We start from the raw sequence: 24,069 nt of genomic DNA, 5'->3' as shown, positions 1-24,069 counted from the left end.
CGACGCGTCTTCCGAAAGGCAAAGTGCGAGAATGCGATGCGTTGCAGAGGGGGATTAGCGGGACGTCAGAGAGGTATCAAAGCGGATCGTGTAAGACGTCAAGGGATACAAGCGCGGCCGAGTAATAACAGGAGGGGGCGGAACCGCATCTATGAGGAGAGGGAGGGAAGCAAGTCTAGCGCATCAAGGCCGGCCCGCGCCGCTTGACCGCCTTGCGACTCGAGCGGAACACGAGCCACACGATGAACCACACGGCGCAGGCGATGAAGACGGCGCCCATCGCGATCAGGCCAAACCAGCGCAAGGACGAGGCCGGGTCATCGGCCGGATAGGGCTCGCCCGGCTCGAGATCGGGCCTCTGGTTCGGGACGCGCGAGTTTGTTCCGAAGAGCGACGTGTAGACGTTGAGCGGGAGGAAGGTGAGGGTGACGATGGCGAGCTTGACGAGCGACATGTCGGTGCCGCGCTTGGCGCCGACGAGCGAGAAGCGCAGGATTGACATGTACGCCGGATGATCGTGTGCGAGGATGGCGTCGTAGAAGGCGAGTGACTGCTGCATCGCGACGATGTGGTCTGCAGGGGCCTGGGTCAGAGCGAGCGGTGAGGAGAAACGGGGGGCGGGACGACGCACCTTGCAAGTCGCCGATGTAGACTGCGATGTCATGCTTGACGTCGCTCTTGAAGAAGCCGAGGTTCTCCTCCATCGTGCGCTTGCGCAACCCGCGCACGACGTCCGACTTGGTCCCAAGCAGGCGGCTCAGACCGGTGACGAGCTTGCGCATGTCGGTGATGCGGCGGAGCATGACGGAGCGGTCAAAGTTGGTCTGGCTGAAGACGTCTTCGCCCGGCCGGAGCTTGGCGGGGATGATGCCGCCGTCGGTGGGCTTCTCTTGCTCGAGCGGGAGCAGCTCGACGCCGTCTTGGTCGATCAGCATCTTCGCCTTGAACGTGCGCGTGGCTTGCCGCACGGCGAAGCGAGGGAGCATGCGCAAGACGCCGCCGGGGAAGCGGACACCCGGGAGGAAGCGCATGACGGTCGTCGTCATCCTCCGCTCGACCGTCGCGCGCTTGATGCCCATGCTGACCAGGGCCGATGCACCGAGTCGCTCGAGGTCCGACTCGCTCGGCTCGTCCACGACGATGCTGACGACACTGTCGTCAAAGACCTTGCGGCCTGCGACGACGCCGACACCTGACGGTGCAGCCTTGGGGCCGACCGTGTCGACTTGGCCGGTCGCGAGCGGGTCCGACAGGAACGTGTCAACCTCGTTCGACTCGCCTTCGATGTAGTCCATCAGCGGGAAGAAGGCGTCGACAACCGAATCCATCAGGCTGTAGGCGATCCAGTCTGCGAGTTGGCGGGTCAGCGAGGGACGCGACTCTGTGGTAGAGGGGTTTGACGCACGCGACGAGAAATTACGCGAGATGCCAAACTCTTGCAGCTTGCCCTGCACGCGCTCGATGTGCTGGTCGAGGGGTTCAAAGTGGAACTGCGACAGACGGAGTCAGCGCCTAGGCACGCTTTCAGACGAGAGCGTCAACGCACCGAGAGGATGCCGTCCCCAAAGACCACCATGTACAAATTGATAGCTCCTACGCCCACACCTTCGACACCCTCCTTGCCGCCGACGCCCTCGACGATGTCGACGCGACCGCGGCGGCCAGAGCTGGCGCCGGCCAGCCCTTTCGGCGGGTCGCCCTTGTCGCCCGCGACGATGGCATCGACGTCTGTTGTGCTGCTGAGCGGCGTCGACGCTGGCGAGGTGTAGCGAAAGTACGACTCGTCGAGCGCGCGAAAGACGATAAAGTAGTAGCCGAGCGCGGCAAACGACTCCATCTTTTCGCGCGTCTCTTGGTGCAGAATGTCTTCAATCGTAAGCGGGTGAAGCGGAAGGAACTGTCGGGGCGGCAGGGGTCAATCGGATTTCCCCTTCAGCGGCCCGATGGAGAGACGCACCTTTCGCAGCTCGCGCATGTCGGCAACGCTCGGGCACATGATGTCGAGCCACCACGCCGGCCCATGCTCCATCGCACGGCTCTTGCCGAACCGGCGCTCCTCAGCGCGCTTCGTGCGCTGCTCGCCTCGCAGCCGTCTCGCCGCCGACGGCCCGCCCGTCACGCCCGGCGTGACAGCCGGAGTGTTGACTTCGCTTGCAAACGCGGTTGGTGTGGCGGTCGCGCCGCTGAAGGCAAAGTCGTGGTCGACGCTCGGCATTTCGGGGAAGTAGCTCGCTTCGTCCTGCGAGGCGGGCTCGAGCCCTGCGCCGGCTGCGCCCGCGCCCATGTCGCCTGCGAGGCCATCTTCTTGCCGTCGCTCGAGCCAGAAGGTCTGCAAGCGGTCCAGAGCGGGGCCAAGCGTCGTGGAAGAGGAGAGGTCGAAAACAGGCGCAGCGGAGGGAGCATTTGGGCCGGTCGGGGCGTCGGAAGGGCCAGGCGTGCTGAGGGGTGGCAGGCGAGGCGTGCTTGTGCCAGGAGTCGGCGCCCCGCTCGCGCCAGGCGCAAGATGCGCAGGATAGGCGAGGGTCGGGCGGGAGAGCAGCGGTGTCAATAGGGTGAAGTGCGGCGTAGGCGGGTCCCAGTCTGAATCGTTGTCCGAGTCCGAGTCGGACGAGGACGAGGACCCGGACGACGAGTTGCGCCAGAAGCGCCAGCCAGCCCAGGTCGAGCTCGAGCGAGACGACGATCCCGCAGTCGAAGACCGCGAAGAACCCGACGTCGTCTCGGAAGACGAGCTCGACGACGAAGACGAGCTCGACGACGAGCGCGTCGTCCCCGACGCGAACGACCCGCGGCGCTTACGCCTTCGGACCTTGCGCAGCGCATGCTTGACGCGCGAACGCGCCGAGCGGCTCGACCTGCCCGTGCGGCCGCTCGCGACCGACGCGCTTCCGCGGCGCTTGCGCCTCCTGCGGCGCTGCGGCGCGGGCGTGTACAGCGGGTGGGGCGTGCGGCGCTTGCGGCGCGGGCGCGGGTCGGCGCCGAGGTCGAGGTCCGAGTCGAGCGGCTGAAAGGGCGAGTCGGGCCGCTCGCGGTGGATCGACGAGATGTCGGCCTCGTCGTGCGGGCGGTGCCCAGGCGAGGCGGGCCGCTGAAGGATCGGCTTGAGCGGGATAGGAGAGAGCGGCTGCGGGGAGCCGGACAGGTCGAAGCCGATGTGGAGCGGAGGAGAAGCGGCAGGGTGGTGCTGCGCGAACGAGCGGCGATCCGCGTCGGAGACGGAGGTCGCACGGGTGCGGGGAGACGAGTTCGTGCGGTGCCGTGGCTGCGGCGTGGGAGTGGAGAATTCGAGTGCGGCGTCGGGCAAGACAAGGTCGGGAAGTGGGAGGTCGATGAAGTGCGGTCGGGCACGTCGAGGGGTCACGGCGGGCGGCGTAAGCAGCGCCATCTCGAGCACCGAGAGTCCAGCCTGCCCCATGTCGCCGTCTTGACTCTCGCGGACCTGGTCGCCGCTCTCCTTCCGTTCGTGTTCGTGCTGCGAGAAGGCCTCCTCCTCGCTCCCGTCGTGAGGCGGACCTGCCTCGCTCTGCCTCCGTCCCAGCTCGCCGAGTTCCCCGCCGTCCATGGCTTATGCCATTCAGTGTCGCGTGTGCGGTTGCAGAAGTCGCCTCCACGGTGGGCGGGCAAGGCGGACCTGTTGCGAGACGCGAGACGGAGCGGAACGTGAGCTCGAGGTGGTCCAGATGGACTGCGTCATGCGCGGTCTTGCTGAACAGCGCGGGAGCCTGCTGCACTGCCGCAGTGGCCATCGCAGAGATCGGCTAGCCCTGCGAGGCGCTGGCCAGGATGAACGCACCTTGCACTCTGATCGGGAGCAACGGAGCCAGGAGAGTGACGGCGCTCGCAGGCGATGCGCAGATATGGCCCAGTCTGACAAGTTGATTCTCGGCAGCGAGCACAGCGGCGCTCAGGCGGCCTCGTGCTGTTGCGAGCGGGCAGCGAGGAAATCACGGGCTGAGGAGGATGGCACAGCGAATGAGCACGTTGCCTCGCGCTCTCATTCGCTTGCTGGTTGTGCTCTGCCTGTTCAAGTACCTCACAGTCTTCTCACGTACAGCCGGCCGCGCCCCAGGCAGCTCCAGAGGCAACGCCGTCGCTCTCGCAGCTCCCGCAGACGAGCCAACAATAGACGCGAGTTGAAATGGGGTTGCAGCGGCGGGAATGCGTAAAGTACAGGTGGTGGATACAACGAGGTGCACGTCTAGAACGGCAGAGACGCCTTGCCCTTTGCCTTTGCGTCGATCTGGGTCTGCGGAGGAACCGAGGATTGGGTCAGGGCGATGAGCGGGCGGGCGGGACAGACGAGCCACGGGGAGAGACGCACCTTGCGCCAGGCAGCGGCCTTTGCGTCTGCGCCCTCGAGGAGCTTGGCCAGGTCGGCGGTGCGCTGCTCCTTCTTGCGCTCCCACAGCTTGCCCTTGAATGCGGCGCCCTTCCTCCCGGCGTACGGCCCGTACTTGTCGAGCCCGAGCCCGTCGAGGACCTTGGATGCGGGGACGTGCGGCGTAGACTGGAGTCGTCGGCGCTCGGGGCTCAGGCGTGCGGCGGGAGACGAGGCGAGCGGCGAGGACGAGAGCTTGAGCGAGGGCGAGGGCGGGAGGGCGTCGGCGGGGAGGCCGAGCGCCTCTGCCTCGCGCCGGAGCTTCTTCTGGCGGCGCAGCGAGTACCGCGGCGCGTCCCACGACCGCGCGAGGGGCGACGCCTTGGACGGCGCGAACGGGTTGCTCGTCCCGGCGAACGGTCCCGGCTGAGCGCCCGGCGTCGCTGGGAGCGAGGCAGGGGATTCGCGCGCGAGGAACGAGTAGAGCGGGAACCGCCGCGCTGCTGCCTTTGCGCTCATCGCAGCGAGTCGACGCAGAGTGTGCCCGTCAGAGCTTCGCGGTGCGCCAAGCGAGCGAGAGACTTGACCTTCGACGACACGTCCTACTCGGCTGTACGGGCTAGCGAGAGCTTTCCACGTTCGGTTTTTAGGTTACTTACTGAAGTCCCTGGCGCCAGCGCTGTTCCGTTGCCTCGCACTCGCTCCCCTGCTCTTCTCATCGTCTTCAGCTCTTGTCGGCATTGCCGGCAGCGTGATAATAGCTCTAGCTGCACATTCTGTACTCGTACCGCTACAGTCAAGGCGCACAGGCGGGCTCGCAGCTTCAGCCGGCTCACGCATCCCGATCAAACACATCTCCGATCCTCGCGCCGCCCTTCGTCCCTCTCCTCAGCTCGCTCGTGCTCACCGCTCTCCTGAGCCCCTTGCTTCGCTCGCTCAGTGGCGGCGTCTCGGGCCGGCTGCCGGGCACGCGCTCGCTCGTTGACGGCCGGGTGCGCTGCGCGGGACGAGACCGCGCCCGCCTGAGCGTCGCAGGCTTGTGCGGCGCCTGGCTCGGTCCGCCCGCTTGTGAAGCTGGAAGAACAGCAGGCGCCTTCGCGCGCGGCGTTGTAGGCGAGAGCGGCGGCCGTTCTGGCGGAGCAGAGTGGTCGACGGTGCCGTATGCGACCGAAATGACGAGTGTCGCTTCTGCCGCCGCAGCGGAGGTTTTCGAGGTTGGGGAGAGTGGGAGAGGTGGGACGGGCGGGTGAGTGGGGTATGGCGCGCGGGCGATTCGCGCTGCTTCGGGAGGTAGCGGCGGCTCGTCTCGAGCAGACGTAGCTGACGACGTCGAGGACGACGAAGCGCGAAAGGCGTTGCGCAGGCTCTTCGTTGACTTCTTGAGCTTGAGCAACCCGCTGCGCAGCGTCGACCCGCTCGAAGACGATGCGCCAGACGCCTTGTCGAGCGACTCGCTACCCGACGTGGTCGAGCTCGAACTCGAGCGCGGCTTGGGCTTTGTGTCGCCCTGGCTGGGCGAGCGCGCCATGCTTCTCTCGCGTGAATTCTGCGGTCGGGCGGATGGCAGGTGCTCAGTCGACGACGAGGCAGGCGAGGCGGCATCAGAGAAGGTGTTCGGAGCGACGAGACTGGCCGTGGGAAGGAACGCGTGCAAAGAGCTGCTCGCGGGGAGATCGCCTGCGGCTGCGACAGACGCAGGCGCAGATGCGCTAGGCACGAGAGGTGGGCGGGTCCCGCCGGCTGTGGTTGCGGTTGCTGGTCGGCGAGGAATACGATCCGTTGAGCTGCTTGCAGTAGCAGGTGCAACGTCGCCGCCGCCAAATCGCCCTCGCGCTGTCAGCGAGGCTTTGCGCTTGAGGCATGCAGGCGGGGCATCGCGGACAATCGTCGTCGTGGTCGTCGTCGAGCGAAAGGGAGGAGGCGGTCTGCCGACGAGACGGTCCGTCGGAGCAATTGATTGGGATCGTGCCGTCTGGACGGGGAGAAGGTCGGAGAAAGGTGCGCCCTGGTTGATGGCGAGGTAGGAGGGTTTGCGTGACGGGGCTGAGGTAGCCAGAAGCGGCGGTGCACGCCGATCCTCCACCGCGGGCGCCTCGGCGGATCCAGCTGACGAGCACCGCCTCCCGAGACGCGGACGAACAGGAATCGGGACTGCCGCACTCGAAGTCGGCAGGTGGTCGGTACTGGTCGCGGGTGTAGTTGTGCGCGTCATGGCGGACGCCAGCGTATCGGCGTGCGATCCGAGTGAAGACAAAGACGTGCTTCTCTGCTGCAGGTTGACTAGCTGAGAGCCTGCGAAGCTGTGTCAGCTCAGGCAGTGGCGCAAGGAACTGCAGAGCCGAGGAGGTGCGCACCTGCTCGTCCCTGTAGCCCGTCGTCCGCCGTACCAGCCCGTCCAGTCCGCCCGTCCACAATCATGCTTGTCTCCGCCGAGCCTTGTTGTGCTCGCAGGCTCGACTTCCTGCTACGAAGCGGAGGTGGCGGTGTCGCTCGCCCGTGGGGCACAGGTGAGAGCTGCGGGACGACGACGAGCGGCGGCGAGCGGCGGGCGGGGTCACGACTCGGCGGTGTCGGCAGCGCGCGCACGAGCTCACCTGCGCTTGTCAAGACTGCTGCAGGCGAGACGAGCTCAGAAGCAGCACGCATGCGAGGCGAAACGCGGGAGGAAGAACAGGGCCTCGAAGCGAAGCTGGGAAGCGCGGGCGCAGCGGACAGGAGACGCGCGCTCTCCTGTCGTCACCAAGGCTCACGTGGCGGACAGGAGTCGGCGCCGTGCGTGGGCGAAAGAGCGATGAGGATCGGGAAGCAGCAAGGTCAGGAGGGAAGTTCGGCGGCGAGGAACCAGCTTGGCAGAAAGGAGTAATACATGCAGAAGCGTGCACGCTTTGACAGCGGCGCTAGCGTAAAGCTGCCACCCGAACAGGAACAAGGGCGAGGAGAGAGGCGGACGGCGAGGTGCGTGCACGACTAGAACAGGCGCGGAGCGCATCCCTTCTGGAAATGTTCTGACGTCTGGCATGCCGCTCTATAGCTGCAAGCGCTGGAAAGAAGAGCAGCGAAGAGGCGAGGCGAAGGGAAGAGGAACCGCGAAAGCGCAAGGAAGCGCGCAGATTGTACACACTGCGCTATATCTGTAGGCCGGCCGTTTTGCAACAAGCAAAGCCCGGTTAGCTCAGTCGGTAGAGCACCAGACTCTTAATCTGGTGGTCGTGGGTTCGAGCCCCACATTGGGCGGTCTCTTCTGTCTCTTTTTGCCTCGTCAGTCGTTCCCTTTTTCCGTCCCGACGCTTGGTGCCGTTCTCGCGCGAATGGTGTCGCGACGCGGCCTTCCGTTGTGCAGGGTACAGCGCTCACTGAGGATGGATGAGGCGTGACTGCATGCAGGCAGAGAGCGAAGATCCCTGCTGTCGGTTGCCGCTGCGAGAAGGGAGCGGGGCCGTGAATTGCTCACGAGGAAAACAGGGCGCGGATGACGGGGGCGGTTGGCTCTGTGCGTCGCCTTCCCCGCGCCTCGGCGAGCAAAGGGTGTTCGAGGCACGCGCTTCGGACCGGACGCGCAGGGCCCGCCCTTCCGCACTTTGTGCGCCCCGTCCTCGTTTGTCGCGCTCCGACTCTCTTGCGCATTCCCAGCTGGCAGTTCAGAGCACGCGCTCAGCTGTCGAGTACATCCCCTGCAACCCACACCGCTTCGACTGCAGCCCGCCCGCAGTTTTACGCCGGCACCTGCGCACCGCAGCCCAGCCTCTCAACCTCGGTCTCGCGTCCTTGCACGCTGCACACCGCCCTTGCGCCTGTGCGGTTCAGCTAGTTCTTGTCACAGACGGGTTGTGCATCGCCTGATACGCCATGGCAGACCCGTCGCGCTCGTCGAGGTCAGTCGAAACGCCTCCTCGAGCCTTTGACCGGCGACCCGCCTCGCCGCAACAAGGCTTTCCAGTGCGGCGTAGAAACGCGCAAAGCTCTGCAGCTGACGTTTTCGGCGTTCTGCAGCAACCCTTTCGACCAGCCGTACACGCCTGAAGGAGGGGTGCCGTCTGCTCAGCAGCAGCAGCAGCAGCCGCCTCCTGCACCGCCGACCGTCGTCGTTCAGCCCCACGACGACTCGCCCGCGTCGGGCCGTGCCCGTGCCGATGACGACGCTGCGCACGACTCAAGCGATTCGCGCGAGCGCGGCTCGGACGAGACGGGCTCGTCGGCGACCATGCTCAACACGAGCCAGGGCACCGCGCGCTCGAGCGAGCGCCGCGTCCAGTGGCCCGACCTGCGCATCCGCACTGGTGAGGGCGACGAGAAGCACGTCGCCATCGACATGGCCGACCCCGACACGGGGCGCAGCCTCGCGTCTCCCGGCGCGTCCGCCGAGCTGCAGCGCGCACTCCGCGCGCACGCGGCTGCCGGCGCAGACACCGAGGACGAGGACGAGTCTCACCCGCGCTACATCGGTCCCGAGGGTTCGGCGTCGCGCGCGGCGAGCTCCGACGGCGACCCGATGGAGCGCTTGGAGCAGATGAAGGACAACATGGAAGTCTACATCGACCCGGGCGAGACGGACGGTCTCCCTTCCGTCTCGAAGCGTCCGCCCGAGGAGAAGAACACGCGTGCGGCCTGGGGCCTTGTACGCAACCTCACGCAAGGTGGCGGGCTCCGCAACCGGCGCGGCACCCTGGCCAAGGGCGGCTTCTCGAGCGGCACGGGCGCCAACGCCGAGGGCAACAAGGACAACGAGAGCGAGCAGTCGCAGCGCGGCTTGTCCGGCTTGATCGACCGCGTCAAGGAGGGCAACGTCCAGGACGTGCCGCCCGAGCAGAACTTCAGCGCCAACGGCGTCGGCTCGGGCGGCATCCTCTCTGCCCTCATCGCTCTGCAGCAGCAGCAGCAGGGTGACTCGGCCGCCACGTCCGGAGTCAACACGCCCGCGTCCTTCGGCCCTTCCTCCCGCGCCAGCTCGATCGGTGGTGGCGACGGCGAAGGCGACTCGGACGACGAGGACGACGAGGCTGAGCGTCTCAAATTCCTTGCCAAGCTGCACGAGAAGCGCGCGCAGAAGACCCGTCTTCACCAGCTCGCCGAGGGCGTCGGCCGCGGTGGCCAGGGCGTTGCAGTCGGCGTCGGCCGTGCTGGTGGCGCTGTCATCGGCACGGCTGGCCGCGGCGCAGGTGCCATCGTTGGTACTGCCGGTCGCGGCGCTGGCGCCGTGCTCGGCGGCGTTGGCTCTGCTCTCGGCGTGAACAGCAAGAGTCACTCGAAATCGGCCTCCGCCGAGGGGACGCCGGGCACCGCCAGCGACAAGGGCGACGCCAAGGCGAAGGACAAGCGTGGGTTCTTTGCGCGCGGAACCACGTTCGACCCGGACCGTCCCGACGCTGCCAAGTCGGACGCTGGCGTCTTCGGCGGTCTCATGCTCGGTGCCGTGCGTCTCTCTCTCTCTCTCGAAGCTCGCTCTCCTTTCGACGTGCGCTGACGATGTTCTGCGCACAGGGCAACCTCGCCGGTGTCGCTACTCCTCGGGGCACTCAGCTCGCGCCTGACCCTACGCGCCCTGGCACTCACATCAACCGGTACGAGTCGACGCCCGACAATCGCAGCCGCGCCGGCAGCGCCGGCTCGTCGACTCAGGGCTCGCCCGAAGTTGGGCGCTCGACTCCTGGCTCGCCGACCGAGACGGCCGGTCACAAGCGCAACCCGTTTGGCCTCGCGCTCGACAGCATCAAGGACCTGCCGACGCCGCACATCAAGGGCTTCGGTCACTCGCCCGGCGGTTCGCCGCGCAAGGAGCTCGGCGATTACTTCCGCGCCGAGACCGAGGAAGAGGCGGACCGCAAGGCCTGGGAGCGCGAGAAGCGCCGCCGTCGCAAGGCCAAGGAGAAGCGCAAGGCGCAGGAGGTCTTCATCACGCAGCACGTCGCCGCCATCCTCGAGCGCCAGCAATTCATCATGAAGATGGCCCGCGCCTTCATGATGTTCGGCGCGCCCTCGCACCGTCTCGAGGCGCAGATGCAGGCGACCGCGCGCGTCCTCGAGATCAACTGCCAGGTCATTTACATTCCCGGCGTCATGCTCATCTCGTTCGGCGACGCTGCGACGCACACGTCCGACATCAAGGCAAGTCGTTCTTTCCTTCACTGCTGCCAAGCAGTGCGCTGATCCTTGCCTCGTTCCGCCCATCTACAGTTCTTGAAGCAGGCCAACGGTCTTGACCTCGGCAAGCTCCTCGCCGCATACATGATCTACTTCAACGTAATCCACGACAAGATCTCGGTGACGGAAGCCTCGACGGAGCTCGACGCGCTCATGACGGCGCCGCCCAAGTACGCCTTGTGGCAGCAGCTCATCATTGGTGCCGCCGCGAGTGCCTTCATCCAGCCCTCGGCGTTCTACGGCTCGTTCATCGACTGCCTCATGGCCATGCCGCTCGGCGCGCTCCTCGTCCTCGTCCAGGTCCTCGTCTCGCGCAACGACCTGTACTCGTCGCTGTTCGAGTGCGTTTCGCCGCTCGGCATCACGCATGATCCGTTGCTGACGCGTACGGTCGCAGGATCGTCATCGCTTGCATTATCGCCTTCATCGCCGCGGCTCTCGCCTCGACGCAGTACTTCTGCTTCGCGGCTGTCGTCTCGGGCTCGGTCGTGCTCATCCTACCCGGTTACATCGTCTTGTGCGGTTCTCTCGAGCTTGCCAATCGCTCGATCATCTCAGGTGCGCCTGCTCGTTTGTGCTCAAGTTGGTCTAGCCAGCTGACACCCTGTCGGTAGGTTCCGTCCGCCTCGTCTACGCCATCCTTTACTCGCTGTTCCTCGGATTTGGTCTGTCGATCGGCGCCGAGATTTACCAGCGTATCACCGAGCTTCAGATCTACGGCTCGCGCGACTACACCTGCTCGGCGCTTCGTGGCGACGGCGTTCCCTGGTACATGGCCAAGCCGAGCCAGTACTGGTGTACGTGGTCTTCTCCTCAATACTGCCTATCCGCACAAGTGGCTCATGTGAACTTCCGCTGTCTGCAGACTTCCTCACGATCCCGATGTTCCTCCTCACCCTCGCCGTGCGCAACGGCCAGCCGCTCTTCCGCAAGGAGACGCCGATCATGATCCTCATCGGCTGCGCTGGTGCGTTTGCACCCGCTTGTCTGGCTCGTGCAGGCCCGCTGACCCTTTTCCCTTCAGGCTTCGTGTCGAACTTCTTCTCGGGCAAGGCCTTCACCGGACGCTCTGACATTGTCTCGGCCATCGGCTCCTTTGCTGTCGGGTTCCTCGGCAACCTCTACGGCAAGTTCACCCGCGGCTCGCCCTTCGTCGTCATGGTACCTGGGTGCGTCCTTCCGACAGAGCCTTCTTTCCTCCGACCGACGTGCCTAACACTGGCATTCCTCGTGCAGTGTCTTGGTCCAGCTTCCGTCGGGTCTGTCGAACGGAGGTCTGCTCCGCTTTGCGGACACGGACGAGAACAGCACGGCGAGCTCGAACCTGTACTCGAGCGGCTTCAACACGGCCCAGAGTCTCGTCGAAGTCGCTATCGGCCTGACTGTCGGGTGCGTTCTCAGAATCGAAGTCGAGCGAGCTATGCGCTGACTCCCACCTGCGCGCAACAGCCTCTTCGTCTCGGCTGCCATCGTCAACCTCCTCGGCGGAGGACGCCGTCGCGGCTCCAACCTATCGTCCTTCTAGACGGTCCTCTTTTCGTACATACAGTCAACCTCCTCGATACACCACCTTCACGACGGCTCAGGCTGGCCCCGAACCGACGCGACCCGACTCCCTCCTTCGTTCTGTTTATACCGCCTCTCGACATAGACCCTCGACTCCTTCTGCTACACCGCCCTGTCGCTACGTCATTCGCCATGTCACACCCACATGTACTGCCTGCCAATCTGGCCACGGCGGTCGCCTATGTCTCAAATATCCCACCGCAACACACTCGCTTCCTCGTCACACCCACCATTCCCTTGCCTCTCTAGACCTCGCCGCACCCCTTTACAGGCTCGTTCCGTTCTTTACGTCGTGTAGATCTCCTCGCATCCGGTTTCCTATCGTCTGCCGCTGTCGGAGTTGTCCCCTTTCAGCAGAAGTCCTTGGTTTCGTCGCAACATTGATCTTCGCATCGGTCCTCGTCGTGTGGCTCCGAGAGTTTGGGTACTGGCTCGCGTAGCTCGGCAAATGCAACAAGCTCGACGAAGAGGGCGGGAGGTTGATCGGTTCCGCCAACTTCCGCTCGTCTCGCGCTCTCCACGCTGCTCGCCTCGCCCGCAACATGTCCAAGATCCGCCACGAGTGGTGCGCAGCGCTGACATGCATTCAGGCTTGGCGCGTCAGCGCTCACAGCCCGTCCCGCGGTGCAGGTACCAGACGGACTCGGAGGTGGTCGTCTCCGTCTTCATTCGCAACGTCAAGGAGGAGGACCTCAAGGTCGAGCTTCAGGAGCGCTCGGTGCGTCTGCCTGAGCTCGCTGCACTTGGCCGGGCTGATCGCGCGGCTCCCGCAGCTCTCGCTCTCGGTGCACCTCCCCACCGGTTCCGACGTCGTCTTCGACCTCGACCCGCTTGCGCACCCGATCGACGCGCAGGCTTCGTCCTACCGCGTATTGCAGCCCAAGATCGAGCTCAAGCTCAAGAAGAAGGACGGAGGAGTCAAGTGGAACAAGATCGAGGGCGAGGACGAGGGCGGCGCCACGCTGAGTGAGTCTGCTCGCTTCAGCTTGCTCTGTGACACCCTGCAAAGCCATTGCAAATTCCATGCTTTCGACCCTGCGTAGGGTTGTGCTGATGTCTCGTTCTCCCGCAGGTGCCCCCGTCGAGAAGGCTGCGACGCACGCCTACCCTTCCTCGTCGCGTAAGCGGCACGACTGGGACTCGATCGTCAAGCAATCTGCCGAGGAGGACGAGGAGCTCAAGAAGGACTTTGCCAAGGACCCGAACGCGGGCGGCGACCAGGCCCTCAACGAGCTCTTCCAGAAGCTCTATGCCGATGCGACGGATGATCAGCGCCGCGCGATGATCAAGAGCTACCAGGAGAGCAACGGTACGGCGCTCAGCACCGACTGGAGCGACGTCGGCAAGGTACGCTCGTTTCCATCGCACTGCTCCGCTCCAGCTCGCAGATTGACCCGCTCTTCGCTCTTCCGGCGTTCGCAGAAGAAGGTCGAAACGCGCCCGCCGGACTCGATGCTCGCCAAGAAGTGGGAGCAGTGAGATCATGTGCTCTCCGTTTCGTGTTCGCGGTTCGCCTTGCTTTGTCTTCGCACCTTTCGCAACCTTGCCCCGTTGTACTTCCTTCTTCTTCCGCCGTTTCCTGTCCTCGTCAACACAGCACTCGCAATCCATACCCACAGTCGTTCTCTCCATGCGCAGGTCGAGGCGAAAGTCATGCACATAGGTCCGTATTCCTTTGTCTCCGGCTTGTATCGGCTCGCCTCGAGGACAAGTAAGTTCTAGGTACAAAGTTCCCACAGACACCTCGATCGTCTCTCCGGATCCGTCCCAAGTGAGTCTCTTAACAACTCTAGAGTGCCCTCAGCGCCGTCCAGGCCCTCGTCCCCTTTCGCACCCTCGCGCGGTCATGCACCCTCCCCTCATCCAACGCGCGCTCGACCGCGTCGCCAATGCTCAGGTACACGTCGCACGCCGCGCGGATCCCGCCCCTCGCTTCCTCCGGCAGGCGCTCGATCGCGCCCCTGCTCTCGCTCGCCATCTGCCGCGCGCGCTCGAGGAGCTCGCGCCGCTCGCGCGTCATGTCGGGCACGGGCGTGTCGAGCGCGCGCGCGGGGAGGTAGATGCGCGAGATGGACTGGTCGGCGGGGACGTCGCGCGCAATGTTGACGAGCTGCAGCGCCTGGCCCATCTTGCGCGCGGCGGCGAGGATCTCGCGCCGCTCCGAGGGCGCGACCGAGGACGACGAGGCGCAGTGCGCCCAGACGAGCTGGACGCACAGGTCGGCGACGGACGACGCGACGTTGTTGGCGTACGTCAGGAGGTCGGCGTCCGTCTTGATGGGGAGCTCGGCGGCTGCTACAGACGGGACCGACTTGTCGCCGTCCTTCTTGGTGCCGGCAAAGGCGAGGAACGAGAGGTCGGTGTGGAAACCGTCGAGCAGCTCGTCGAGAGGAGGGCGGGTGATGGGGAGGACGGAGAGGAGGCGGAAAGAGCCCCGCTCGGCTTCGTTCAGGCCGGGGAGAGCGGCTTCGATCGCCTTGGCGGAGGGACGCTCGGGGTGAGACGAAGAGTCGGAGGATGTTGGAGGGTAGAGGAGGTCGAGGCACGACTTGATCAGGCGGATGTTGCCCTCGGCTTCGGACACGGACGAAGCATTGTCGACGAGGTCGTCGCAGACTCGACACCAGGCGTATCTGGTGGAGCATCTGTCAGTAGCTGCAACGTCGCGGCCAGAGTCGGGACAACAGACAATGCCAGGAGATCGAGCCGCAATCGCCCGTCAAACACCATGCTCGCGGTCGAGAAGCTCTTCGAGTGGATCGACAAAATGTCGATGGCGGCGCGCAGGTCTTCGATACGCTGACCCTGCTCCTCTGTCGGCGTCCACAGAAGGATGGGGAGGAACTGGCTGAGCGGCGGGAAAGTCGAAGATTTACCCGTGTCGTAAGAGCGGATGTCGTACACGGCGAGGCAGTAGTCGCTGCGAGAATATGAGTCAGATTCGTGCTCATTGAATAGTGCAAAGCGGCTCACCAAGCAGCCAGGCCAAAGACGATCATGACGTTGGTGAGGAGGAAGAAGACGGCCTCCCTGAATGTACGAGCGTCAGCTGGTTTTGTCCTGAAGCGAGGACCCGTGAGCGGGATATCACGCACTCGATCTCGAGGTCGCGAAACGAAAGTCCAAGCTTCGTGCCCTGCTCGATGACCCATGTGCCACGCTGCAAGGCGCGGGCGTCGCACTCCCACAGGTAGAGGGTCGGAAGCGAGACGGAGGCAAGGAGGGTGACGCGCGGGAGTGCCAGGAGGTGAGTCGAGGCGACGAACCTGGCAGCAATACGAGGATGAGCGTGCGTTTGCGGAAAAGGAGCTTGAGATGGCGCGAACGGACCAGAGGAGAGTGAGGAACGGAGCAACCCATGCCACAATCAGGGCCAGGTAGGTTCCCTCGCCGCCCTCTTGTAGCTTTGCCCACGCGAGCGCGAACACTGCGCCAAACAAGGCGGTCCCAGTCCAGCGTGCGGTGCGGCCTTCACGGGGTGTGCGCGGCAGGAGAACGGCATGGACGACACGGCGGCTGAAGAGGGCGTAGACGCTCGAAGTGATGTACGTCTGCACAAAGAAGAAGAAGATCTCTTCGAGCGGGATGTCGAAGAGGGTGGGGCCGACGACAGAGGACTCGGGGTACGACCAGATCTGCGGAAGGCGCGGGAGGATGAGCAGAGGTCCTAGGGACCTGCAGGTCGTACGTACGCGGTTGCGGATGAGATACGAGTCCCAGGGTATCGTTGCCGTGACGGCGATCTGGGAGCGGAACGAGGCGGGTCAGTTGAGGGAACGCTCGTCGCACCGGAACAAGGGCAACGGCGCACGGTGATCAAGAAGAGAGTTTTGTAGACATCTCGCCAGGTCCTGAGCTTGCGAAAGACGAGCCAGAGGGCGAGCGCCGGGGGGATCGTCCAGCGACAGTGTCTGCCGGCGGAGCAACCGCGGGTCAGCGCGTCGAGGACGAGCGGAGGAGGGAGAGCGCGCGCGCACACGAGCCAGTAGTCGAGCCCCATCCAGCCAGAAACAGCACAGCAGCACACACAGCAGACAGACGACGACCGAGAGCACGCGGCCTCCGGCTCAGCAGCATCAGGCTGCCTCGATCGCGATGAGGCCGCCCGCATCAGGGGAGGCACGTAAGCAATAGTCGAGCGGATGCAATACCTTCGGGGAATAGCTCGGCCTGCTATTCTGGCCGAGTCTAAAATCAGCCCGTGTCCGAGTTGACGTCGAGGACGAGGGGCATGCCCGAGGCAACTCGCACATCCTTTTGCGCCCTCTCCTCCCTGCTGTGCTGCCCTGTTGTGCTTGTCTGCACGCTCGACCATCCTGCCGACGTCCTCGAGCGAGGTTGCGGTTCGAGCCAACCCGAAGCGCTTCGCTACGTCGAGCGGCGAACCAGCTGGTCCCGGGCGCTTGCCACTTGCGATCGACTACGCTCTGAACAGACTCACGCACGCATGACGACGCGGCAACACCCCTTCCGCGAGGGCAACTACCTGCCGGTGCGAGAGGAGCGGAGCCTCGAGGCCTGCGAGTACGAGGGCGAGTTGCCGGAAGAGCTGGCAGGCGGGTGCGTTCGGCATTGAGCGTCCAGCAGAGGCAAATGGCTAACCAAATGTCACGGCTACAGGATGTATGTGAGGAACGGAGGGGAGCCTTCACTGGGAGAAACGCAGGCCGAGGCCGAGGCGGGTCCAGCGTACCACTGGGTGAGTCTCCCTCCCGCCCAGGTTGTGTGACGAGTGAGACTGACATTCACTGGTCTAGTTCGACGGCGACGGCATGCTGACGGGCGTCTACTTCGCGCGGGATCCCTCCTCGCCGCCGGATCGACCTCGTCTAATACCGACCTTCGTCAACAAATACGTCTTGACCGACGTCTTTCTCGCCTCTCGCGCCCTCGGGATCAAGCAACCGATCCTTCCCTCTATCGCCACTCTCCTCGGCTCAGTCTGGACTTTGCCCCTCATCCTCTTCGCCATCCTGCGCGCCGTCTTCCTCGCCTGCGCTTCCTTCTTCACCTCACATCCGCTGCGACACCTCTCGGTCGCCAACACGTCAATATCATGGCATGATGGCCGAGCATTGGCTGCGTGTGAGAGCGGTCCGTTGACGTGGGTCACCTTACCCGCGCTCGACACCGTCGGGTATTGGAGTCTCGAGGGCGATCAAGGGGAGCCGGGTCTGCGAGACGTCGGCGGAACGCTCGGGTGGATGAAGGAATGGACAACAGCACACGTGCGTAACGTCTCGTCTGCAACTGACCGTCGGAAGCAGTGCTCACCGCCTCGGTCTCTCAAACGCAGCCGAAGCGAGACCCCCATACGGGCGAGCTCCTCCTCTTCCACATGACGTTCTTGCCGCCGTTCCTCCATTACTCGGTCATTCCGTCGACGCATGAGCGCACTGAGGCCTCGGAGAAGCGCCCGCCTCGCCCGCGCATCCTCGCTGCACCCGTCCCGATCGCCGCGCCACGCATGATGCACGACATGGCCGCCTCACGCACACACTCGATCCTCCTCGACATGCCCCTGTCGCTCGACCCGCGCAACCTGGTCGTCGGCAAGCCCGTCATCGCGTACGATCCCACGCAACCAGCGCGTTTTGGCGTCTTGCCTCGGCACGAGCCTGACCGAGTCCGGTGGTACGAGGCGCCAGCGTGCATCATTTTCCACACGGCATTCGCGTTCGACGAGTACGACGCCGCGTCTCGCCTTGCGGCCGTCAACCTCGTCGCATGTCGCCTCAACTCGCCACGCCTCGTCTACGCCGCAGGCAACCTCGACCTTCCCGCTGCACAAGCTCTCGCATCTGGGGCGAAAGAGGCTTGTGAGCTATACTACTACCGCTTCCCGCTCGCCTCGTCTCCTTCCGACCCCGCCGACCTAGCACCCTCACACGCCTTCCCTCTCGCGGCCATCCCGTTCGAGTTCCCTACCGTCCCCCAGGACCGGGTCGTCGGCCCGTCCAAGTACGTCTACGGCTGCTCGATCAAGCACGGCAACTTTGACGAGGCGCTCGGCGGCGCGGCCAAGATCGACTGCCTCGTCAAGGTCAACGTCGACGCGCTCGTCCGGCGCGGCGTCAAGCGCGCCGAAGCGGGCGAGGGCGGACCGGAGCAGCCCATCGACGAGCGTACTGTCGTGCAGGTCCTCGCGGAGCAGACGGCGCGCCAAGGAGACGCATCGACCGACGACGAGCCGCTGCGCATCTTTGAGCTCCCGCCGCGACACTTTGCGCAGGAGTCGTCGTTCGTCCCGCGCGCCAAGCCGCGTAGCGAGGACGACGGCTTCCTCCTGACGTACGTTTTCGACGAGCATCAGCTCGACCCGGCCTCGGGCCGGCCCAAGGACGACGCGAAGAGCGAGCTCTGGGTCATCGATGCCTGGGACATGCGTACGGTCGTCGCCAAGGTCAAGCTTCCTCAGCGAGGTGCGCGCTTCCTCTGCCCCCAGACACGAATCGCAGCCTGACTCTCGTACACACAGTGCCGTACGGATTGCACGGCCACTGGTTCCCGCACGACGAGGTGTCGCAACAACGCCCGCCTCCCTCCCTCCGCACTAGAATTGCCTGAACGTCTGCTGTGTAGATATGCTCCCGTTGTGTTGTTGTCTAGCTCGCTCCCGCTCCGTACCTACCTACCTAATCTGCAGACCCGTAATCCGAGGCTGTCTTTTGGCCTCTGCCCTTTCAGATCGCAAGACCACAGCAGCTCTCGTGGAGGACTCGAGAGGAAGGGTCTATGCACTGATGACTGCATTCTGCCGCGACGCGTCTTTAGTCTAAGAACAACAGAGTGGGGGACTAACCCAAGCGAGCCCGCTTCGTTTCTCCTGCTCCTGCCTCTCCGCCTCGTGCCACCGTCCCAGCCTGGCCGCCTACTGCCTGAGGTAAACGGCAACGGCGAGAATGAGCGCCGCGAGGAGCATGAGGATCGACACGCCGCCCATGGCGTCGCGCACGGTGCGGTGCGTCGCCGCCTCGCTCTCCGAGACGTTCCAGCGCTCGGGGACGCGCATCCCGCGGTCCATCAGGATCTGCGTCGTCGCGAGGCGCGCGCCGGCGAGCACGATCGGGACGCCCGTGCCCGGGTGCGCCGACGCGCCGACAAAGTACGCGTTGTCGACCGTCGGGTGGCGCGTCTTGGGGCGGAACGACAGGACGTTGAAAAAGTCGTGCGAGAGGCCGAGGATCGAGCCGCGGTGCAGGTTGAACTTGTCGCCCCAAGTGATGGGCGTGTTGATGATTTCGTGCGCGATCTGGTCGCGGAAGTCGGTGAGGCCGAGGCGGTTCTCGATCTCGTGCAGGACCTTGTTGCGCGTCTCCTCGACAACCTTGTCCCAGTCGGAGGAGGAGGGGAGGGCGGCAGAGATGTGCCCGACGGGAACGAGGACAATGATCGAGTCCTTGTCGGCGGGGGCGGCACTATCGGCGGCACGGCCTGTCAGTGTGGGACAGCGTGTAAAGAGAAGATGAGCAGCTCACGAAGGGTCGTGGCGGCTGGGGACGTTGACGTAGAAGGAAGGCTCATGGGGAATCTTGTGGTCGCGGAAAATCGAGTCGAAAGACCTGCGTCGTTTCAACGAGGTCAGCGGAATGGCCGAGCTCGGGGTGGGTACGCGCACTTACTCGCGGTATTCCTCTGCGAGGAAGATGGTGTGCGAGTCGAGTTCGGGAACCTTACTGTGAGGGGCGAGGCAAGTTAGCTATGCCGTATGAAACGCCACGCCGAGGGCAGAACGCAGGATGCACCGCTTCATCGACCAGTAGAACGAGATGGACGAGCAGCTGACGGGCTTCTCCTCCAAGCGCTTCGAGTAGCTCGTCTCCTTGTACAGGTGCGCCATGCTCCACACGAGGTCGGCGTTGACAAGGACGACGTCGGCGTTGACCGTCTCGCCCGACTCGGTCTCGACGCCCGTCGCCTTGCCGTTCTCGACGATGACGCGCCGCACGGGCGTGTTGAAGCGGAATTTGGCGCCGGCGCGCTCGGCGATGCTCTGCATGGCGGCGGGGACACGGCCGAAGCCGCCGATCGGGTAGAGGATGCCCTCGCAGTGCTCGGTGTACTGCAAGAGGTTGTACGCGCCGAGTGCGTCGAAGGGAGACATGCCCTGCGCGTTCGAAAGAGGCGAGCTGGTTAGCATGCGGAAAAGACTCGGAGAACCGGATCGAGCCTGTCTTCCGATTGTGATACCGAGAAGGAGCACCACGCACGAGGTACATGGCGGCAAAGGTGAAAGCGCGGCGCAAGCGGTCCGTCTTGAAGTACTTGGTCGCGCGGGAGTACTGAGTTTGGGCGACGCTAATCAGTAACCCTGCACGGACATTTCCCCGAGGAGTATCAGCATGCTGGGTGGACGCACGATCGAGACGAAAGGATGAAGCTTGCGCAGGTTGACGATCAGCGAGGGGCGGAGCATGGACAGGAGCGAGGTGAAGTTGCGGTGCAAGACGTGGACCATCGAGAGCTCGTGGTGGGCGTGGCCCTCTTGCAGGAACTTTAGGAACCTACCGGACACGTCAAGCATGAGTTTCCGCGTCTGAGACGAGTAAGAACGGCCGGCTTCGAGCCGGTCGAGGTGCTCCTGCTCGAGGGAGGACGCGCACGACGCACCCTTCGAAGCCCTTCTCGCCCTCCCAGCGCTCGACCTCGGTCTTCATGCGAGTGAGGTCGCTGCTGAGTTCGACGACCTCCTTGTCGGGAAAGACGATGCGGTAGTTGAGCGCGCACTTGACGAGCTCGATACCCTCCTGCTCGAAGCTCGTCCCGAGATCGGCGAACGCCTCGTCAAAGAGCCTCCGGATGAGGAGGAGCGACGGGCCCTGGTCGAAGCGGTGCTGGCCCGAGGGATCGGTGAAGAGGGAGCATCGCCCGCCGACAAAGTCGTTCTTCTCGAGGACTGCGGGATGCCCGGGCGGAGGTCAGGGATGCTCGACTGGGTCGTGCTGACCCTCTGCACGGGCGTGGGAGGGCTGCGCACCTGTGACATCAAAGCCCGCCTGGGCGAGTCGCGCTGCCGATGCGGTTCCGCCGATGCCTGCGCCGACGATGACGACGGAGGGGCGGTGAGCACTGCCGTTCGCGTGGCCGTTGCTGTGCCCGTTCGTGGCAGCCATGGCGAGAAGCAGGCGATCCGAGGGAAGAGGACGAGGAAGGAGAGCGCAGCGCCGTCACTCCGCGCGGAGCGATCGTCCGCGCCGATGGCGGGGCAGCTGGGTCGGGAGCCGGCAGAGATCGCCGCGCAGGGCAAGCACACAAGGTGCAGGCAGTCCTGCGAACCAACACGCAGCACCAGGCTCGCAAGCGCCGGGGCAGCACGGGGCGATGTCGCGGAAACCAGCGCCGCTGGAGATGCACGTGCATGCGTACGATCGCCTTCTTGCGACCCACTCTCACCCTCTGGCATGCGCTGTGCACAGTGAAGACTCGAGACTACAGTGCTCGCGACATGCTCGTGCGGCGATCGGGACCCTACTGCAACCTCGACGGACGACCTCCGTCCGCGCGAGAGAGCAGCAACGATGGCGATCAGGGTAAGAGCTTCAGTGCGATTAAGGGAGGGGCGCTGGGTTGTAAGAGCAGACGCAAAGGGGTATGCGACTAAGGCGAGGTAGTAAGAGAGGAAGGGAGCGAGCGCGGAGGGGACGGCAACGGGCGCTAGACGCTCGTGACAACCTGCGGATACGCCTGCTGGATGAGCGAGAAAAGGGCCGGGTCGCGGATCGCGAGCACTTCGGGGTCCTCTGCGCGTGTACACAGGGGAGGGGGATCTCAGCAGAGTTCAGGGGGGAGAACGAGGCGGGAAAGGTACGTACCGGCGAGACCGACAAAGATGGTCGAGACGCCGCTCGAAAGCGCGCCGTATCCGAGCGAGTGGCAGATGAAGAAGCCCGCAATGAAGGCCTGGTGAGAGGGTGAGGCACCAGTGGTGAGCTTCCAAGGCAAGGAGATACGAGACAGAACAACGCACGTAGCCCAGCACAACCGCCTTGAGGCCGCCGTTGTCCTCGATGAAGGACGGCTGAAGCGCTTGCAGCTGTGAAAGAGCAAGGAGTCAGTGTATGCGGCAAAGCGATGCGAGACTCGAGCGCGCCGCGACGCACGTAAGCGAACGCGATGAGCGAGCACAACCCTCCCACGGCGTACGAGCCGAACGTCCAGATGTTGTTGACGAGGCAGCTGAATCGCATCAAGCTTATGTGAGCTCTCTGTCGAAGGAAGCAAGGATAGAGACGGAAAACGCACTCGTTGATGAGAGCGTCGATGCCGCGATCCTTGAACAACCGCCAGGTGTCTTTCGCCGCGCCGATGTAGGGCTTGCCGTAGAGCGCAATCTCGATGTACGCGTACCTGTTGAAGTAGCTGACCAAGTTCGAGATGATTCCGATGCAGCACTGAGCGCAGCAGGTGATGGCGACGCCGATCGCGCTCCCCTCGTCGCGCGCATACGACATGAGGATCTGGAAGAACGCGCGAAGGAGGTCTGCGAAAGTTGAAGAGTGTCAGGAGCAATGCTGAAGCGATATTGCGGGATGAGAGGTACCGAGCAAGGCGACGATGAGGGATCCAAAGGCGATCGAGCCGAACGAGTAGGTCGATGCACGCTTGAAGGCGCCCCATGCAACACGAGTTGCTTCGCGACCACCATAGTAGCTGCAAGGTGACAAAGTGAGTACAGGGGGTAAGAATCCCGCTCGGAGAAAACGCACAAGGCGCCGAAGATGCCTGCCTCGGTCTGCGCAGGTAGAGAAGGTCAACTTGCGATCCGCCAGCTTTCGCGAGCGGTGGAAGCGCACCGTGAGGAACAAGTTCGTGATGAACTGCGAAGTCCAGTAGTACGAGAAGAGGGAGTAGACGATCAAGCCGATGACAGTCGCCGAGCTCGCCTCTCCACCACTGGTGCCCGACCCGGCGGCATCTGCAGAGAATGGACTTCAGCTTGGCTCGACAACGTCTGTGAGTGCGTGCTCGACTCACCAGGCGCGTACTTCTGGTAGATCGCCACGATGGAGATGCTCCAGAAGACAGAGTAGGCGGCGAGAAGCGTCGTGCCGGCGAGCGCAATGAAGTAGACGCTCTTGTGGACCTTGGCAATGGCGATGACAAAGAGGAGGAGCTGCTTTGACAAGGGGATGCGGCGGCGCATGCCGGGGTAGGCGATGATCGACAGGACGGCAAAGATGGTGAAAATGATGGCGCCCGACCACCTGCACCCATGAGAGTCGTCAGTGCTGTTTGCTTCGCATACTGCATCGAGTAAACGCACATCTTGGAGACCCAGAGGTAGACGGCGTAGGCAACCGACATGATGACGGCGAGGGCGAGTGTGATCTCGAGGATGACCTTGGTGAACGCTCGCACGAGAGCGAGAAGGCCGATCGAGAAGACGAGGCCAGCGCCGCAGACAATGCTCAGGAGCCATGCAACCGAGGCATTGAGCGTGTCGGCCGAGCCGTTCGAGTTGCCCAGCCCGCCTGTACCCTCCGAGGCGGGCAGGGCGCGAAGCGAGATGACGGCGATGGCGATGAAGCCGCCGAGCTGGGCGATGAAGAGGAGGGCGGCCCACAGGTCGTTCCACTTGGGCTTGGCGTCCTCAAACTTGCCCTCGAGGCCGGGTTGCGGCGCCTGCGGTGCGGGAGGGATGTTGGGCTTCTGGCCAGCGGCCGCCTGCGCCTCCTGATAGTACTGCGACGCCTGTCCGCCGCTGTAGCCGGCGTGCTGATTCTGCTGGCCGTTATAGCCGGCGTCCCCGTAGCCCTGCTGCCCACCGTAACCCCCGTTGCCGTGCCCCTGCTGCCCGGCAAAGCCTCCGTTGCCACCGTACTGCTGCACCTGCGGCGGGTACTGCTGCTGCTGGTGCTGTCCGCCGTAGCCATACTGCGGTGCGCTCATGTGAGGAGGGTTGGCGGCCGGAGGAGGCTGGGAAGGGGCAGAGTAGGAAGTTTGGACGGTCCCCGGCGGCGGGTATGGGCTTTCGCGAGTCGCCATAGCTGTACACGGGTACGGTGCCGCGCGTAAAAGTGCCGCACGGGAGGCAGCGGGTAGAACGG

The 24,069-nt window shown here is 64.4% G+C and overlaps 9 protein-coding genes across 9 annotated transcripts; 3 read left to right on the top strand and 6 right to left on the bottom strand.

Annotated features, from left to right (window-relative positions):
* Positions 1-175: 175 nt before the first annotated feature.
* JCM10292_002713 (magnesium transporter CorA family protein) lies at positions 176-3,562 on the bottom strand (the record flags this gene model as incomplete). Its single annotated transcript, XM_076648069.1, has 4 exons — positions 176-573; positions 632-1,490; positions 1,547-1,897; positions 1,958-3,562. The coding sequence occupies 4 exons, from the start codon at positions 3,560-3,562 to the stop codon at positions 176-178; spliced, it is 3,213 nt and encodes a 1,070-aa protein (XP_076506292.1).
* Positions 3,563-4,198: 636 nt separating this feature from the next.
* JCM10292_002712 (uncharacterized protein) lies at positions 4,199-4,837 on the bottom strand (the record flags this gene model as incomplete). The annotated part of the gene is made up of 2 exons (XM_076648068.1): positions 4,199-4,246; positions 4,322-4,837. The coding sequence occupies 2 exons, from the start codon at positions 4,835-4,837 to the stop codon at positions 4,199-4,201; spliced, it is 564 nt and encodes a 187-aa protein (XP_076506291.1).
* Positions 4,838-5,150: 313 nt separating this feature from the next.
* On the bottom strand, positions 5,151-5,846 carry JCM10292_002711 (uncharacterized protein; the record flags this gene model as incomplete). The annotated part of the gene is made up of 1 exon (XM_076648067.1): positions 5,151-5,846. One exon carries the CDS (start codon positions 5,844-5,846, stop codon positions 5,151-5,153), a length of 696 nt encoding a protein of 231 aa, XP_076506290.1.
* Positions 5,847-8,164: 2,318 nt separating this feature from the next.
* On the top strand, positions 8,165-11,981 carry JCM10292_002710 (uncharacterized protein; the record flags this gene model as incomplete). The annotated part of the gene is made up of 10 exons (XM_076648066.1): positions 8,165-8,190; positions 8,309-9,728; positions 9,797-10,420; positions 10,490-10,797; positions 10,854-11,014; positions 11,071-11,253; positions 11,322-11,423; positions 11,481-11,625; positions 11,693-11,845; positions 11,906-11,981. 10 exons carry the CDS (start codon positions 8,165-8,167, stop codon positions 11,979-11,981), a joined length of 3,198 nt encoding a protein of 1,065 aa, XP_076506289.1.
* A 583-nt stretch (positions 11,982-12,564) lies between these two features.
* JCM10292_002709 (uncharacterized protein) lies at positions 12,565-13,501 on the top strand (the record flags this gene model as incomplete). Its single annotated transcript, XM_076648065.1, has 5 exons — positions 12,565-12,587; positions 12,653-12,740; positions 12,796-12,988; positions 13,095-13,369; positions 13,445-13,501. The coding sequence occupies 5 exons, from the start codon at positions 12,565-12,567 to the stop codon at positions 13,499-13,501; spliced, it is 636 nt and encodes a 211-aa protein (XP_076506288.1).
* Positions 13,502-13,811: 310 nt separating this feature from the next.
* Positions 13,812-16,022, bottom strand: JCM10292_002708 (uncharacterized protein; the record flags this gene model as incomplete). The annotated part of the gene is made up of 8 exons (XM_076648064.1): positions 13,812-14,655; positions 14,712-14,942; positions 14,996-15,052; positions 15,118-15,288; positions 15,353-15,657; positions 15,715-15,765; positions 15,834-15,933; positions 16,000-16,022. The coding sequence occupies 8 exons, from the start codon at positions 16,020-16,022 to the stop codon at positions 13,812-13,814; spliced, it is 1,782 nt and encodes a 593-aa protein (XP_076506287.1).
* A 447-nt stretch (positions 16,023-16,469) lies between these two features.
* On the top strand, positions 16,470-18,589 carry JCM10292_002707 (carotenoid oxygenase family protein; the record flags this gene model as incomplete). The annotated part of the gene is made up of 5 exons (XM_076648063.1): positions 16,470-16,582; positions 16,643-16,721; positions 16,780-17,250; positions 17,319-18,444; positions 18,501-18,589. The coding sequence occupies 5 exons, from the start codon at positions 16,470-16,472 to the stop codon at positions 18,587-18,589; spliced, it is 1,878 nt and encodes a 625-aa protein (XP_076506286.1).
* A 304-nt stretch (positions 18,590-18,893) lies between these two features.
* Positions 18,894-21,135, bottom strand: JCM10292_002706 (phytoene desaturase family protein; the record flags this gene model as incomplete). Its single annotated transcript, XM_076648062.1, has 8 exons — positions 18,894-19,440; positions 19,501-19,584; positions 19,645-19,698; positions 19,768-20,129; positions 20,233-20,304; positions 20,382-20,526; positions 20,633-20,918; positions 21,000-21,135. The coding sequence occupies 8 exons, from the start codon at positions 21,133-21,135 to the stop codon at positions 18,894-18,896; spliced, it is 1,686 nt and encodes a 561-aa protein (XP_076506285.1).
* Positions 21,136-21,676: 541 nt separating this feature from the next.
* PNS1 (Pns1p) lies at positions 21,677-24,007 on the bottom strand (the record flags this gene model as incomplete). Its single annotated transcript, XM_076648061.1, has 10 exons — positions 21,677-21,762; positions 21,835-21,922; positions 21,990-22,055; positions 22,123-22,198; positions 22,265-22,502; positions 22,563-22,672; positions 22,729-22,754; positions 22,816-22,937; positions 22,997-23,226; positions 23,286-24,007. 10 exons carry the CDS (start codon positions 24,005-24,007, stop codon positions 21,677-21,679), a joined length of 1,764 nt encoding a protein of 587 aa, XP_076506284.1.
* Between the last annotated feature and the right edge of the window lie 62 nt (positions 24,008-24,069).

This window comes from Rhodotorula paludigena, assembly GCF_050403205.1.
Source record: "Rhodotorula paludigena JCM10292 DNA, Rt_paludigena_JCM10292v1_ctg13, whole genome shotgun sequence".
Taxonomy (NCBI): domain Eukaryota; kingdom Fungi; phylum Basidiomycota; class Microbotryomycetes; order Sporidiobolales; family Sporidiobolaceae; genus Rhodotorula; species Rhodotorula paludigena.
This window is presented reverse-complemented; position numbering and strand designations above follow the sequence as displayed.